The following is a 15,252-nucleotide window of genomic DNA, read 5'->3' on the forward strand; positions in this document are numbered from 1 at the left end:
GAATGTGGATATCTCGGAAACTATCAAAAATAGAGAATTGGGATCTCAGATTAAGATTCCGTAGCCTTGTACGCAGCGCACGTTTGCACTGCCACCCCCACTCTAACGCCCACATACCGCCCAAGCCTGTGATGCCCAAAATTTTCATGCTAAATAAAAAATGTATTGGTCTCGCCAATACCTATCGCTTGATCTAAAAAATTTGCACGCCCACTCTAACGCCCATAACGCTTAAATCTGTCTTCCGCCTACATAACTATATATTGAGATCACTGGTAGGTGGCTCGCTTTGCTGCTTGCATATCTCCATTTCCCTTTGGTCCCTTTACCGGGTAACGGGTATCTGATAGTCGAGGTACTCGACAATAGCGTTCTTCCTTGTTTAAACTCTACTCTATACGTTTCAACGTATACAATACACCCTTTACCACTTACAAATAAATATAATCTACTGTTTACATTTTTCGTTTTTAAAAAGGTTAAAGAGGACTGGAAATACGTTGCTATGGTGTTGGATAGACTTTTTTTGTGGATATTTACATTGGCCGTTGTAGTTGGTACAGCTGGAATCATTTTACAAGCCCCAACATTGTATGATGATCGTATTCCCATCATTGAACAAAAGGACTTGGACTTCTCTGGAGCATCGGCCGGACGCTGCAGACCTCCGCAATAACACTATTATTTTGGAGGGACCTAAAGAATATTTGAACAGGATTTATATTGGTATTTATTAAATGTTTTTTTTAATACACTCTTCTTTGACATACAAAACTAAAAAAAAAATCGTTAAAGGGGAAAATTGAGTAAGCCGTGAACAACTAGCAAACATTCTTTATTTTTTAGTGATTTTAAAAAACTATTTTTTTTAGAATTGTCATGTATTTTTAAGCATTATTAATATTGCGGTATACATTTTTTTTTATAAAAAATTGTTTTAAAATGGCCGGGTTATAATGTGAATTATTTTCTAAGTTTTAGTTTTAGTTAAATAAAATCAAGGGAGAACGCTATAGTCGGGTACCTCGACTATCAGATACCCATTACTCAGATAAAGGGACCAAAGGGAAATGGAGATATGCAAGCAGTAAAGCGAGATTGAAATGCGCCACCTACCCGCAATCTCAATATATGGTTATGTGGGCGGTAGACAGATTTAGGTGTCACGGGCGTTAGAGTGGGCGTGACAAACTTTTTTTTGGGTCAATCGATAGGTATTGACGAGACTAATACATTTCAGTTATCATTTTTTTCTAGCATGAAAGTTGTGGGCGCCACAGGCTTATGCGGTTTGTGGGCGTTAGAGTTTGCGTGTCAATTTTTTTTTTGGATCAGTGGGTAGGTTTAAACATTAAAATTGTGGGCACCACGGATTTGGGCGGCTTGTGGGCGGTAAAGTGGGCGTGGCATCTTTGCGTAACAAACTTGCACTGCGTACAAGGCTACGGTATCTAAATCTGAAATCCCAATTCTATATCTTCTATAGTTTCTGAGATATCCGCGTTCATATTTACGATTTTTTGAAGTTAGTGGGCGGTTTGTAGGCGTTAAAGTGGGCGTGGTAAATCTTTTTTGGGTTAATCGATAGGTATTAATGAGGACAATACATTATAGTTAAAATTTTTATTTGAGCATCAAAACTATAGGAGCCACAGTTTTGGGCGGTTTGTGGGCGTTTGCGGAAACAAACTTGCGCTGCGTAAGAAGCTCAGGAATCTGCACGCCAAATCTTAATAGCCTAGCTCCCATAGTTTCCGAGATCTCAGCGTTCATCCGGACGGACAGACAGACGGACAGACGGACATGACTGGATCGACTCGGCTAGTGATCCTGATCAAGAATATATATACTTTATGGGGTCGGAAACGCTTCCTTCTGCCTGTTACATACTTTCCGACGAATCTAGTATACCCTTTTACTCTACGAGTAACGGGTATAAAAATACAATTTGCCCTGTTTAAGTGATTAGGGTAGCTAGAATTAGACCAAGAAACAGAACTACAAGTAGATTGGAAGAATTCAGCAAAATGATGGCAATGTTAAAGACTATCGCTTAACATTAAGAAAGTTATAAAACTCGGATCCTTTGAAAATTACATTTTACATCGGTTCACATACTTGGTATGCCGAGGAGGCCTGTCTACCTTTGGAGCAAGACTATCAGGAACGCACTCATTAAAAAAAGAGTTAAGGACACTATAAAATAGTCCATTTGTCCAATTATAATGGGAAATACTGTAGTTGAGTTTATTATAGTCACATTTGCAAAAGCATCTACTTTTAGTTGAAAAAAGTAAAGGAGTTAGGGTATCAACGCAAGGGAGACAACAACAACAAGTTCGTCAATTCTAGATAATCGTGTCGGTCGACTTCAACAGTCTGCCGCATGCAGACGTTTTTTAGTGAATTCCGGGAAACAAAATAAATTACAAAAGTTTACAGCTTAGTGAGAGACGTATTAAGAAGTGTAAAACGCGAAAAGACGCTTAGTGCGATGAAATCGCACAACAAAATTTAACTAATTGATTTAATTTATACTTACTTCAAAAAAAGTACAATAAACTAAAACGCGTTTAGAAGATGAGGCAAAACGATATTCATAAGCAAAAGCAGCGTGATCAAGACGTTACAATCAAATTAAACGAAAATTAAGCCCTTTAAACTCTAACAAAAAAATTACCCTAACAAGACTTAAGTTTTGAAATTCTAGCGGACAACTCTGACAAGCCCGAAAAAGATGTTAAAAAGAAGCAAAAGCCACCGCCATATATACACGTGAGAAAAGCTCCAATGCTCTTGCTAACAAAATTGTGGAGCTTACGGGAATGGACAACTATCATAAAATTTTCCTTGCACGGGGTAATATCACGAAACTAAAGTTCAAATGATGTCGGAAGATAATTATAGAGTTTTATCAAAGCATCTAACCGACAAAAAATTAACTTCTTCGTGTACCAACTAAAAAGCAGCAAGGGTACACAATTAGTATTAAAGGGCCTAGGGTCTGATGTTACACCAGCAGAAATAACTAAGGCGGATGATAAGGGATTTAACGCTAAACCAGTCTTCAACATTTTAAACAAGGAAAGGAGGCCCCAACCGCTATTTAAGGTAGAACTCGAACCAGATAACAGTTCTTTTAAGAAAAACAAAGTGCAACCCATCTACAAGCTTCCGTTTGTAGTACATCGTAGAATTACTGTAGAACAACCACACAAACGCGACGGCTCTGTGTATGTATGAATGTATTATTTGTCAAGAATATTCTTGGCCATACGCGGTCATAGTTTGTGGAGAGCTTCATGACTCCGTACAATGCCTATCGAGCAAAGTCTATCCTCGCACTAAAGGGTGCAGCAACTGCGGTAGTAAACACACTGCTAACTACAGATGTTGCCCAATATATAAGGAGTTAAAAAGTCGAACCCACCAGCGAGTGACAACGCCGCGCCTTGCAAACGCATGGCTTAAACCATCTAAATCAAACCCAGACGTATTCTTTTCAAACGCAGCTAGATCGTATTTTGACCTTGACTCCGAGTCCTCCACAAAAAGTCTGATATTTGCCAGCGCTTTAAAATCAGGATTGGAGCCTCCTTCCTCAAATAAATCGCACTTAAAAGCACCTCCCCTAGAGCTAAACACGACAAAAAAAGCAGCCACAAAACCACTTAGGGGCTAACTTCTCTAACCTACAGCAAAGCCTTATAGCGTTCATTTCTTTTTATGCGGACAACTATGCAAAATCTAATGCGTAATCAGTACCTATTAAGACAAATGTCAAGTAAACAAATTCTTCCCTACGTATATCCATGTGGAATGCTTACGGGGTTTCACAGCATGAACATGAGTTATCTTATTTCCTGCCTTACAGACATATCGACGTAATATAGCTTTAACTTAAGAGGCTAATCCTTCTACGCATCAAACCATCCCGATGGTAAAGCACACGGTGGGACTTATATCTTGATTAGAAACTGTATAAAGCACCACCGCTACAAGGATTTGAGAACTATCTATTTTCAAGCCACATCAATATGAATTAGACTGGATGGTGGTAACCAACTTAATCTAGCCGCCATGTACTGTCCCCCTCGTTTCACTGGATGGTGAGCTTATGCAGTTCTTTAACTCATTAGGCGAGCACTTCATAGCAGCAGTAGACTACAATGCCAAGCACACACACTGGGGGTCCCGTCTCATGACTCCAAAAGGAAAGGAAAGGAAAAAAAGCAGCACTAAGCTTGACCACGTTTCACCTGGCAGACCAACATATTTGCCAACCGACCCAAAAAAACTGCACGACTCAATTGACTTCGCAGTAACTATAAACATTCCGATTTAGCGTCGCTTGTGAACAGATGTGTTTACTCTTGTGCTCTGAGTTTTTGTCATATTCAGTGCGAGTGTCTTGTGTTTGTTTATTAACAAAGCTTAGCCTAACAGTTGTTAGTGTTTTTCACTAGATCTCTCAGTAAACGGGTGCGTGGTAATAGTTATTTTAAAATTTCTATTCGATTTGTTTAATCTTCTTGCTTTGTTAGTGTAATTTACACTCTATTAACTTGCTAAAACTCTTTTATTCCCTATCTCTCTCACGCTCCATACTACAACTGTAATTTACAATTTCTCTGAACCTGCCGAACTTCTGGTAAACTTTTTGATCCCAGTGCCAAATTTACTTGAGTTATTTTTCTTATTTTATTTCATTTTCTTTAAATGTATCTGGTCTGTTCTATGAAAAACTATGCGGTGTGCTGATTCCCTTACCTCTAGCCTCACATCTGACAGAATTCACTCTGATATCCCTAACGAAATTGAATTTGTTAGTGTGAAAGTTTCCTCGCAATCTCTCTGTTACATGTTCTTATATTCGCCCTGGCTCTGTTAAAAAAAAATTGGAGCACCATCTGTCTGTCTAGCAGAGACCGTTTAATGGTTTGGGTGACTTTAATCTCCCTGATATTTCTTGGATTCCTCCTACAAACTCACTTGTCGCTATACCTTTTTCCGTTCATGATTTTGTGGATGGCCTTTTAGAACTATCGTTGCAGGAAGTAAGCTTTGTACGGAATTCATTAAATATACAATTAGATCTTGTGTTTGTTTCAGACCCGTCTGAAGATACGGTATCTAGAAGTGACGCTCTTGTTGTACCTGAAGACCGGTATCATCCAACAATGGAATTTACAATCTGCCTCCCCTGCGTTGATACCCTCTTCCCTTTAGTTTCTTCAACTAAAATGAGATGTTTTCGAAAATGTGACTATAATAAATTTAACGATATGATTTCTCAAGATAATTGGACAGACTTGTACAATTGTATGGATATTAAAAGTGACACTGAACTATCCTATATAGTGTTAAATATATTTTTTAATGAGTGCGTTCCTGATAGGCTTCCATCCTTCAAAGCTAAACAGACCTCCTTGATTTTCCAATGCGCTTCAAAGACTTAAATACCCACAAATTATTAAAGTCTTACGACAGGAAACTCGCAGTGAAAGGCAATTCTGCTATGACTGACAATTACTCGATTAGAGCTGGAGTCCCCGAAACCAACATACTTGGCCCAACGCTATATGTCCTCTACACAGAAGACATCACAACAAGCAGACGACTAGTAAAATGTACCTTTGTTGATGATACAGCTATCCTCAGCCATTCCAGATGCCTTAGAGCAACCATTAGAGCAATTGGGAACCTCGTCAGACTACTCACTTGGCGAAGGCACATCGAAGCCAAGGGATCACAATTGAATACAAGGTCCTGCTCTACAATTCCGTACTTAAACCTGTCTGGACCTTTGGCTCCCAGTTATGGGGGAGTGCTAGCAGTAGCAATATTTATGTTGCATGCTCAATCAAAAATCCTGAGAACCATCATGTCTTAGAAAAGGCCAGAATGTCTTTATTAAAAGCAGAGAAGTCAACATAAGGTTTAGGTAGGTACATTTGATAGGCCAGAAATAAACTGCTCAGTTTTTACTACCGTTGAAGGCCTATTACTTGTCTTAATTCTGTTGGGAACAAATTCTTTAATGGCAAATTCATCATAAAGCCAAAACTTTTAGAATTTAGTACATTAAATACTTCAGGAGGAGCAGTTATTATACCCGTTACTCGTAGAGTAAAAGGGTATACTAGATTCGTCGGAAAGTATGTAACAGGCAGAAGGAAGCGTTTCCGACCCCATAAAGTATATATATATTCTTGATCAGGATCACTAGCCGAGTCGATCTAGCCATGTCCGTCTGTCCGTCTGTCCGTCTGTCTGTCCGGATGAACGCTGAGATTTTGGAAACTATGGGAGCTAGGCTATTGAGATTTGGCGTGCAGATTCCTGAGCTTCTTACGCAGCGCAAGTTTGTTTCAGTAGAGTGCCACGCCCACTCTAACGCCCACAAACCGCCCAAAACTGTGGCTCCTACAGTTTTGATGCTGGAATACAAATTTTAACTGAAATGTAATGTTCTCATCAATACCTATCGATTGACCCAAAAAAAAAATTTGCGACGCCCACTCTAACGCCCATAACGCTTAAATCTGTATACCGTCGGTAGGTGGCGCATTTTAATCTCGCTTTGCTACTTGCATATCTCTATTTAGCTGAGTAACGGGTATCTGACAGTCGAGGTACTCGACTATAGCGTTCTTCCTTGTTTTTTTATATGGACGTTGATGCACTATGGTCAGTACAAACAAGTGCCCCTTCGACACCAAGCAAAGCTTGTTACGCGCGGAGCCCATCACCGTTTTGGGCGAGTAAACATAATCGCGGACAAAGAAAAAGACAATGTAACAGTAGACAATTAAAAATACAGGTCAATATACGAATAGACAAAATACATCAAGTAAAACTAATTAGTTACTAGGGAGGATAGTATTATTGATTTAAAGATAGGAAGTGAGTCAGTAGTAGATATTAGATGATATAGTCTGTTATAATCATTGCAAAGTACTCTAAAAGGTTCTTGCATTGCGTAATTAGAGATACAGTGATTTAATACTAAAGGAATATAGTTTCTAGTGAATCTATTTGGCACATTAAAATGCAGGCGACCCAGTAACTCGGGACTCTCTACATCACCATGAATAAGATTTCTAATAAATGTAATACCAAGCATAGTTCTACGGTTAGCTAACGATGGTAAGTTAATTAGAAGTAGTCTACTAGAGTAGGATGGTAGTATTAGGCTTGTATCCCAGTTAAGTCTCCGTAAGGCAAATATTAAGAAGTTTTTTTGCACAGACTCAATCCGGTCTATATGCACCCCATATTGGGGACTCCAAACAGGAGCGCAGTACTCAAGAATTGGTCGGACTAATGAAATAAACAAGGTCTTTGTGACATAGGGATCATCGAATTCCTTCGACCACCTTTTGATAAATGCAAGCACGCCCCTGGCTTTATTTACCATAGTAGTAATGTGATCGGAAAATTTAAGTCTAGGATCCATGTAGACTCCAAGGTCGTCAGCATGCGTTATCCTATCTAACGCACAACCACTCAAAGTGTACGTTGAGTAGTGGGGGCTGACACGAAAAAAGGTCATTAGTTACACTTAGGACCATTTAAATTCAATTCATTATCCATGCACCATGTTTGAAATGCATTTAGATCCGATTGTAAAGCTAAACTTTGTGCGGGGTCATTATATTGCAGGCACAACTTAACGTCATCTGCGTACATAAGAACCCGTGACTTCGTTAAGACTAATGGAAGGTCATTTATAAATAATGTAAACAGGAGCGGACCAAGATGACTTCCTTGTGGTACACCGGAAGTAACTCGGATTAGGGATGACAAAGAGTTTTTAAAAATGACCCTTTGAGTCCTATCATTCAAATAACTTAAAATCCACCTAAGATCACCTGAAAACCCAAAAAGGTCCAATTTCCGGACTAAAATCGGGTGACTTACAGAATCAAACGCCTTACTAAAATCAGTGTAGACCACATCAGTCTGACGATTCTTTCTAAAACCTCCTATAACAAATGAAGTAAACTCCAAAAGGTTGGTTGTCGTTGACCTACGTTTTATAAATCCGTGTTGACAAGAGGAAATAAGGGACCTACAACTGTGTTGTAAATGAGGCGTAATAATATTCTCAAAGAGCTTCGGTATAGCTGATAGCTTTGAAATACCTCTGTAATTACATGCGTTCAATTTACTCCCTTTTTTATGAAGCGGGATAACAAACGATTCCTTCCATCTGTGTGGGAAATCGGATGTTTCTAAAGACAAAGTAAACAGTTTGTGCAATGGTCTACACAAAGTCTCAGCGCAATACCTAAGCACACATCCAGGGACTCCATCAGGACCCGGAGAGTAGACTGGTTTGACCCTTTGCAATTCTAAAAGAAGTGAGCTTTTACTTATAACAGGACAACAAATAAAGTTTGATTTAGGAATGACATATGGGTAAGACTGATCTGGAGGACTTGATGTTGAATAGGTGGTTTGAAAAAACTGTGCAAAAAGATCGGCTATGGCTTGATCAGTGCTAGCAGCCAAATTTAAGTGATGATGGGTAACTAGAAGATTTACGCTTTGTGTTAACAAAATTATAAAACTGTTTTGGATCCAGTGTAAACTGGGTCTTGCAACGAGCTAAATAGTTTTTATAACACTGGGCGTTAAGCACGGTGAAATCAGACCGAGCACTTAAGAATCGGGAAAAGGCAGCTTGTGAACCTGAAGCTCTAAACTTTTTGTAGAGTCTAGACTTTACATTTTTAAGTCGTGCCAGCTTGTATCAAAAACTTCGTTTAATATGTTATAAAATATATTAACCGCTTCATTTATATTAGTACTTAAGTACAGATTGGTCCAATCCGAGCAAGCTATAAGGCTAATAATGAGTGCAAAGTTCGCTTTACGAAAGCAGGGGATGCGTTTAGCTATTTTTTCAGATACTTCATACACTTTTGTACCCGTGTCAATAGTCAGCTCTAGCGTTGGGTGATAAGGGTCTTCTGGTAAAGTAATTGCAGAGGTTCTAGCTATGCAGACACAATCTGGACTGGAAACAAAGCATAGATCCAGTAATCGTCCTAAGAAATTTAATACATGATTTACTTGAGACAATGAAATATCAAGCAAACCGTCAAGAAAATCATGCTGCTTTGAAGGTAACAATATATTTGAGGTTTCGACGGTGGACCATGTCGCCCTAGGTATATTAAAGTCACCTAAAACTATTAACTGATCCCTATCTGATAGTTTACTTGAAATAAACTGGATAGCGGACAGATGATTCGCATATGTCGGGAATTCCGATGATGGCGGAATATATGAACATGTTATGTATATAGAAATACCCGGAAGGGATAGTTTTATACACAGAAATTCAATGTCATTTATTTCGTCGGACGTTATTACTTCAGACGTTAATTCTGAGTCAACTGCAATTAAAACTCCACCTCCACGTCGGGACGGACGATCAAGCCTGTAAGTTGTGTACTTACTTGGAAAAACTTTGGAACTTAGAACTTCCGGTTTTAACCAGGTTTCAGTAAAAACAATAACATGGGAAGACAAGGAAAAACTATCAGTATACAATTTGGTCAACTTACTTTGTAAACCTCTTGTATTCTGATAATAAAGCTGAAGAAAAGAATCTAGTTTTTTGAGATAGATGAGGATGTAGATGTGGATGGCTCTTTAAAGGGATTTCCAACTTCCTTTGAACGAATTTTCTTTTTTTTAGCTTCGTACTCTTTAACAAAAATGCCAACAGGCCAAAAATTGGCTGAGCACATAGTTGCAAAATGAGCACAGGGAACACCGATCTTAAAAGATGATACTTCCCTAGCATATGGAAAATTAAATCGTTCAACCTTTAGATCATCAATCTGAACTTTGTTACGGATATAGGCCGTAATGTCCAGCGATGAAAGGTCAGGATTTAGCCGAGAAACAAAAATTTGTTTCCGCTGCGGTACACAGGTGACTGTTTTAGGTACCACGCATGTGACAGGTTTTGGTACTACGGCATTTACGGCTGCACTACCAGTTTCATTCGGTACTCCGGACGTTAAGTCAACATGCGGCGTTGGAATTTTTAAAGTATTGTTTATAGCAGATTTTTCGGGCGTCTCATGCGGCAAAATCTCGCGTCCTTTGCATTCGGAAACCGAATCTTTTTTAGCTTTCGATCATACGGAACATACATTCTTCGTATGTAATGTTTTGTAATAAGAATTCTTGCTATATAATTCCCAAAACATCCGTTTAAGCGAGACACAAATTTGCTTCCTATATGGAACAGCCGAGAGTCTCTTTCTTTCCCGCCAATACAGGTAGTCTAATTAGCGGGACCAAGGACTCCTACAGAGCTTACTTTCCCTTTAGGCAAAGAAAGATACGTACTGCTTGAACTAGCGGAACCAGGGACCAGCGTCAGTGGATGCCGACATAGCTGCCGTTACCGATCGAATAAAAACGCTTGAAACTAAACTGGGATTTGGGACTGACGCCTTTACCCCCATAGATTTTACAGGAGCGGTCTTCTTGCGTTTAGGTGATCCAATTGATATTTTTTTATTATCAAGGTCCGCCTGGAACTCTTTGAATTCAGCAACAACGTTTATAAGCGATCATTGGTAGCCAACCAAATCACGGTCTATTTTAACGTCAACGAAAACCCAACGCGCAGATCAATGAAAGCCTTTACTCTGCCAACAGGTCTGGTACATTTAGGATGTATGACTGTATGCCAGAGACGACAGAAAATAAAAATCAGTAGGTGACGATCCAAGCTGGCAATCTTTTTTTGAGCAAAAGATGGACATTTTTTTAAAGTATTATGTTGTAAAGTATTATGTATGTTATTTATAAAACCAAAAATTAAATGAAAGATACCTCTCTTAATTTGACACTGGGATCAAAAAATATATATGTAGACACAGAAAAGTATAAGAGCGCGTAGAGACTGCAATTTCGGGAGAACGCGAGTGAGTAACTTCGACTGAGCGTGGCTTGCGAAACACAAACCAAATATACACGACAACAGTTTAAATGAAAAGAAACGTGTGAAAGATTGCATTGAGCTAAGGGAAACAACACCAAAAGCTATTAGAGCGTATGGAAATTAACTATCTCCCCAGTGAACTTGTTAAAAAAAATTATTTTTATTTTTCAACTTTAATTATTCACTATTACAATATTTTTGGTCGAATTATTTTATTTTCTCTGCTCTTTACTTTACACTCCTTTCAACTGCTTGGAGTTCAATGATCAATAACCAATCCTAGGCCTAAGAGACTCAAGAGAGTCAGAAAATAGAATGATGCAATCCGCAAATTAAATTTGAAATTGAAATTCGGCCGAAAATTGGTGTTTACGTTAGCGGACTTTAGGGGTCGCTTTAGGGGTCTTGTGTTTACGTTAGCGGACCTCTGGGCTCGCTTTGGGATTCTTGTGTTTACGTTAGCGGACTTCAGGGCTCGCTTTGGGTATCTTGTGTTTACCTTAGCGGACTTCAGGGCTTGCTCTGGGGCTCTGATGTTTACAATATCGGCTTGGATGCTTACAGTTTCCGTTTGGTGCGGAGTCTGTGAAACTAATCTGGGAGGGAGTAATTCTGAGGCGTAGTTTGGCGAAATAGCTGACCACGGATTTATCTCGAAGCCAGTCAGAGTTATTTAAAGATTGGCTGTTGGCTCAAAGTTGTTTATACATTGGGTACGTGCCCCTAAGTAATGGGTCATATAACCTGCACAACAGTGTACCCAGAGTTACAACAACAAAATGCACAGTCTTATTTCGAATTTAGTTTTATTAAAATTTCTACTAAAAACATACAATTGAACACAAAAACACAAACACGGCTGTTATGTTAGGCTAGGTTAAAAAACAGGACACCAGTACCACTGACATTAATAAAAAATAGACAAAATCACAAAGCGCAAGAAATAGACAACTGGTCACAAGCGACGCTGAAACGATTGTTTACTTTACTAAGTTCTCTTTCCTTTTCGCAATTTACCTCCTCACGCCTCGAAGTTTCGGAATAAAGAAACTTTCTTCCGATCAAACACTTATGACTTAATGACTATCATATAACTATAGATACATTCTTGTAAATTCGACCTCATTCGACATCTTTTAATAAGAACCTATCATTTTACTTTTGCAACAGCACTTGGCCCTTTTATTTTCGGATTTAATTTTAGGTAAAGTCCCGGTCTATCAAAATTCCTCACCATTACATAGTCTCCCTTCTTGATGTTTTATATTATTGAAATTTATTGCATGCCTGTGTTTTCTCTGTTTTGTTCCTTATTTCCTCTTAGTCTCTATTTTCTTCTGCTTTGATTAACACAACTAATATTTTTTAATTGATTAACATTCTGCCCTCTTTGCTTTAAGCCGGACAACACGTTCTTGTAGTGTATTGCTTAAGGCATACTTCGTCTGGTTCATCTCGCGAGTCATAATTCTACTATTTGTAAAGAACGCTTAGACCGGCCTGCTCAGGGAGATGGTTGTGGGTTAGTGTTAAGAGGGAACAAGAGTGCCACAGCACTCTTTCTATCTGGAAGACGATAACGATAAGAATTGTAAGCCAACGGCTAGGATTCGGACGAGAGAATGTACCTATCGAAGATGGAGGCTCAGATGCTGATGGCCTCCTTCTACGCCCTCTCCTACCTGTGAAGTCTCTTTAGGCTCCACCCTTAAGCAACCGCTGCTCTACATTCTTTAAGGTGCCCTCATAAGATCACAACTTAATTCATGTTAAATTGTATTTAATACAGCAAATACGACAAATACTACAAATCCTAACACTAAGTCCTTAAGACTAAACGTTATTTACGCCAAACGACTCTCTATATGACCGTGATTCAATACAATATTAACAAGGAAGAACGCTATAGTCGAGTACCTCGGCTATCAGATACCCGTTACTCAGCTATATGGAGATATGCAAGCAGCAAAGCGAGATTAAAATGCGCCACCTACCGGCGGTATACAGATTTAAGCGTTATGGGCGTTAGAGTGGGCGTGGCAAATTTTTTTTTGGATCAATCGATAGGTATCGACGAGACCAATACATTTCAGTTAAAATTTTTTATCTAGCATGAAAATTGTGGGCGTCACAGGTTTTCGCGGTTTGTGGGCGTTAAAGTGGGCGTGGCAAACTTTTTTTTGGGTCAATCGATAGGTATTGATGAGAACAATACATTTCAGTTAAAATTTTTCTTCTAGCATCAAAACTGTAGGAGCCACAGTTTTGGGCGGTTTGTGGGCGTTAGAGTGGGCGTGGCACTGTGCTGAAACAAACTTGCTCTGCGTAAGAAGCTCAGGAATCTGCACGCCAAATCTCAATAGCCTAGCTCCCATAGTTTCCGAGATCTCAGCGTTCATCCGGACGGACAGACAGACGGACAGACGGACAGACGGACAGACGGACAGACGGACATGGCTAGATCGACTCGGCTAGTGATCCTGATCAAGAATATATATACTTTGTGGGGTCGGAAACGCTTCCTTCTGCCTGTTACATACTTTCCGACGAATCTAGTATACCCTTTTACTCTACGAGTAACGGGTATAAAAAGTGTGCGAGCTCAGACAAGAATGAATGAATGTAAGTAATGAACTCTTTTTTTTGAAGAGCCTTGCGGTGATACTTCCACAGGTCGAACAGGTCAACTGAAACCATAAAAGTAAACAAATTTCACTAGTTTAGTGTAATTCCTTGTGCTTCAACGATCGTTTTTAAGATTTTTTTTTTGTGCATACGGGAACGGTTTATGCTAAAAATGAACTTTTTGGTCGCTAGAAATTTCACTAAAAAATTAATTTCGGCGAAAAAAAAGCTTGTGCGTGAAAAGTCAATCGTTCAAGCACAGAAAAATTTCATTACGAACATTTAAAAAAAAATTTGAAGTAAATCGGTTCAGTAGTTTTCCGCCAATCCATATCACCGCAAAGTCATTCTTTAAGAAGCACCATTTCGAGATATTCGCGTTTAAAGTTTCAAGTTCAGTTCAAGGGCCGCGACGAGGCGCGCGGTTAGGAGCGCTGTAACTTTTTTCCACTGCTCGAATCTCTATGAAAACTTGGGAAAATGTTCTCAAGGAGTTGTTCTTTAAGATAAAGCAATAAAAAATTTTCAGATTTTTTGAAAATAAAAAAGATATATAACCCCTTAATACAGATTCTGGCGTGACGCTGATGAAACTTATGATCCAGGCGTAGCACTTATGAAATGTCGTTTCGGAATTTTTGTTTCGCTTATTAACCGTCTGTCTCCGCTGTGCGCAGAGGCAAGACTCTAAATACTTCCGACAATTCCGAGAATTCGCACGTGGTCGCTGGTCACTGCTATTTTCCGGGAATTGCGGTCAGATATTTCCAGTATCCCGAATTATCTTACCACCAATATTGGGAATGATAATGGGTCGTACTGATCCACAAAATTCATAAAAATTCACATGCGAAATTATGTATGCGATCGGATATGAACAATGTAACAAACTTTACGGACGAACGATCCGTCCTCAGAAGAAGTTTCCAGAGAAGAGGAGGGAATTATGGCGTCTAGAGTGGACGTGGGATGCAAAAAATAGCCTAAATCCATAAAAATTGTATATTTTTGTTATTTGGGCCATAATTGGATCCTTGCTAAACTGAAGGGCTGCATCTGGGCTATTTATGTACCATGGGGAATGTAACTAGAAATGTCAACGTAGCCGAAAAATATAGACTCTCACAAATTGAACCTGTACGTTTGCATGCGGCGACCCTTTCGTTTTTTTATGTTTTAAACATTAACATCTAATATGAGTTCATTGAACTTTTTAAAGGTAAAGAAACTTCCGCTATCAGATTTCGGTTTGCTAGAAGCGCTAAAATGGTCTCTCAAAGCAAAGATGTTTGTTGTGTTCAAACGATCAAATACCGTAAGTCTATCGACTAAAACAAGGAAACATATGAAGGGAAATATGGGGACATAGACTAACAATCTACAAATTTCTACATTTTCCTCGAGCGTATTGATTTTTACAACTAAGATATTTTTCTATGAATCAGATAATAGTCCAAGTTTTAAAGCTCTAACGCCCACCTAGCAATCGCGGATTCAGTCGCTTTTCTTTGGCGTCAAATTGCAATCAGTTACAATCAAAAATTTGATTTCCGTATAAATATATTCGGATTCTACGCAAAGCATAAGGAATTGCCATGGTTTCGAGTTCAAAACTGTGATATTTTGATATCGCGAGGCGTGTTCGTTTGCAG

General features: G+C 39.0%; 1 protein-coding gene across 4 annotated transcripts in view; it reads left to right on the forward strand.

The window, feature by feature from the left end:
- nAChRalpha4 (nicotinic acetylcholine receptor alpha4) overlaps positions 1 to 15,252 on the forward strand; it is a 449,450-nt gene that overhangs the window by 331,034 nt on the left and 103,164 nt on the right. For 3 of the 4 annotated variants that reach the window (XR_011604420.1, XM_070996859.1, XM_070996860.1), the window contains one exon: positions 479 to 726. The exons of the other annotated variant lie outside the window; for it this stretch is intronic. Coding sequence is in view for 2 of the 3 variants with exons in the window: in XM_070996859.1 (XP_070852960.1) it covers positions 479 to 676 (198 nt within the window). In the remaining variant the exon portion in view is untranslated. Of the gene's footprint in view, positions 1 to 478; positions 727 to 15,252 lie in introns of those variants that run through there. 4 annotated transcript variants of the gene reach the window in all.

Source organism: Drosophila suzukii, chromosome 3 (genome assembly GCF_043229965.1).
Source record: "Drosophila suzukii chromosome 3, CBGP_Dsuzu_IsoJpt1.0, whole genome shotgun sequence".
Lineage (NCBI taxonomy): Eukaryota > Metazoa > Arthropoda > Insecta > Diptera > Drosophilidae > Drosophila > Drosophila suzukii.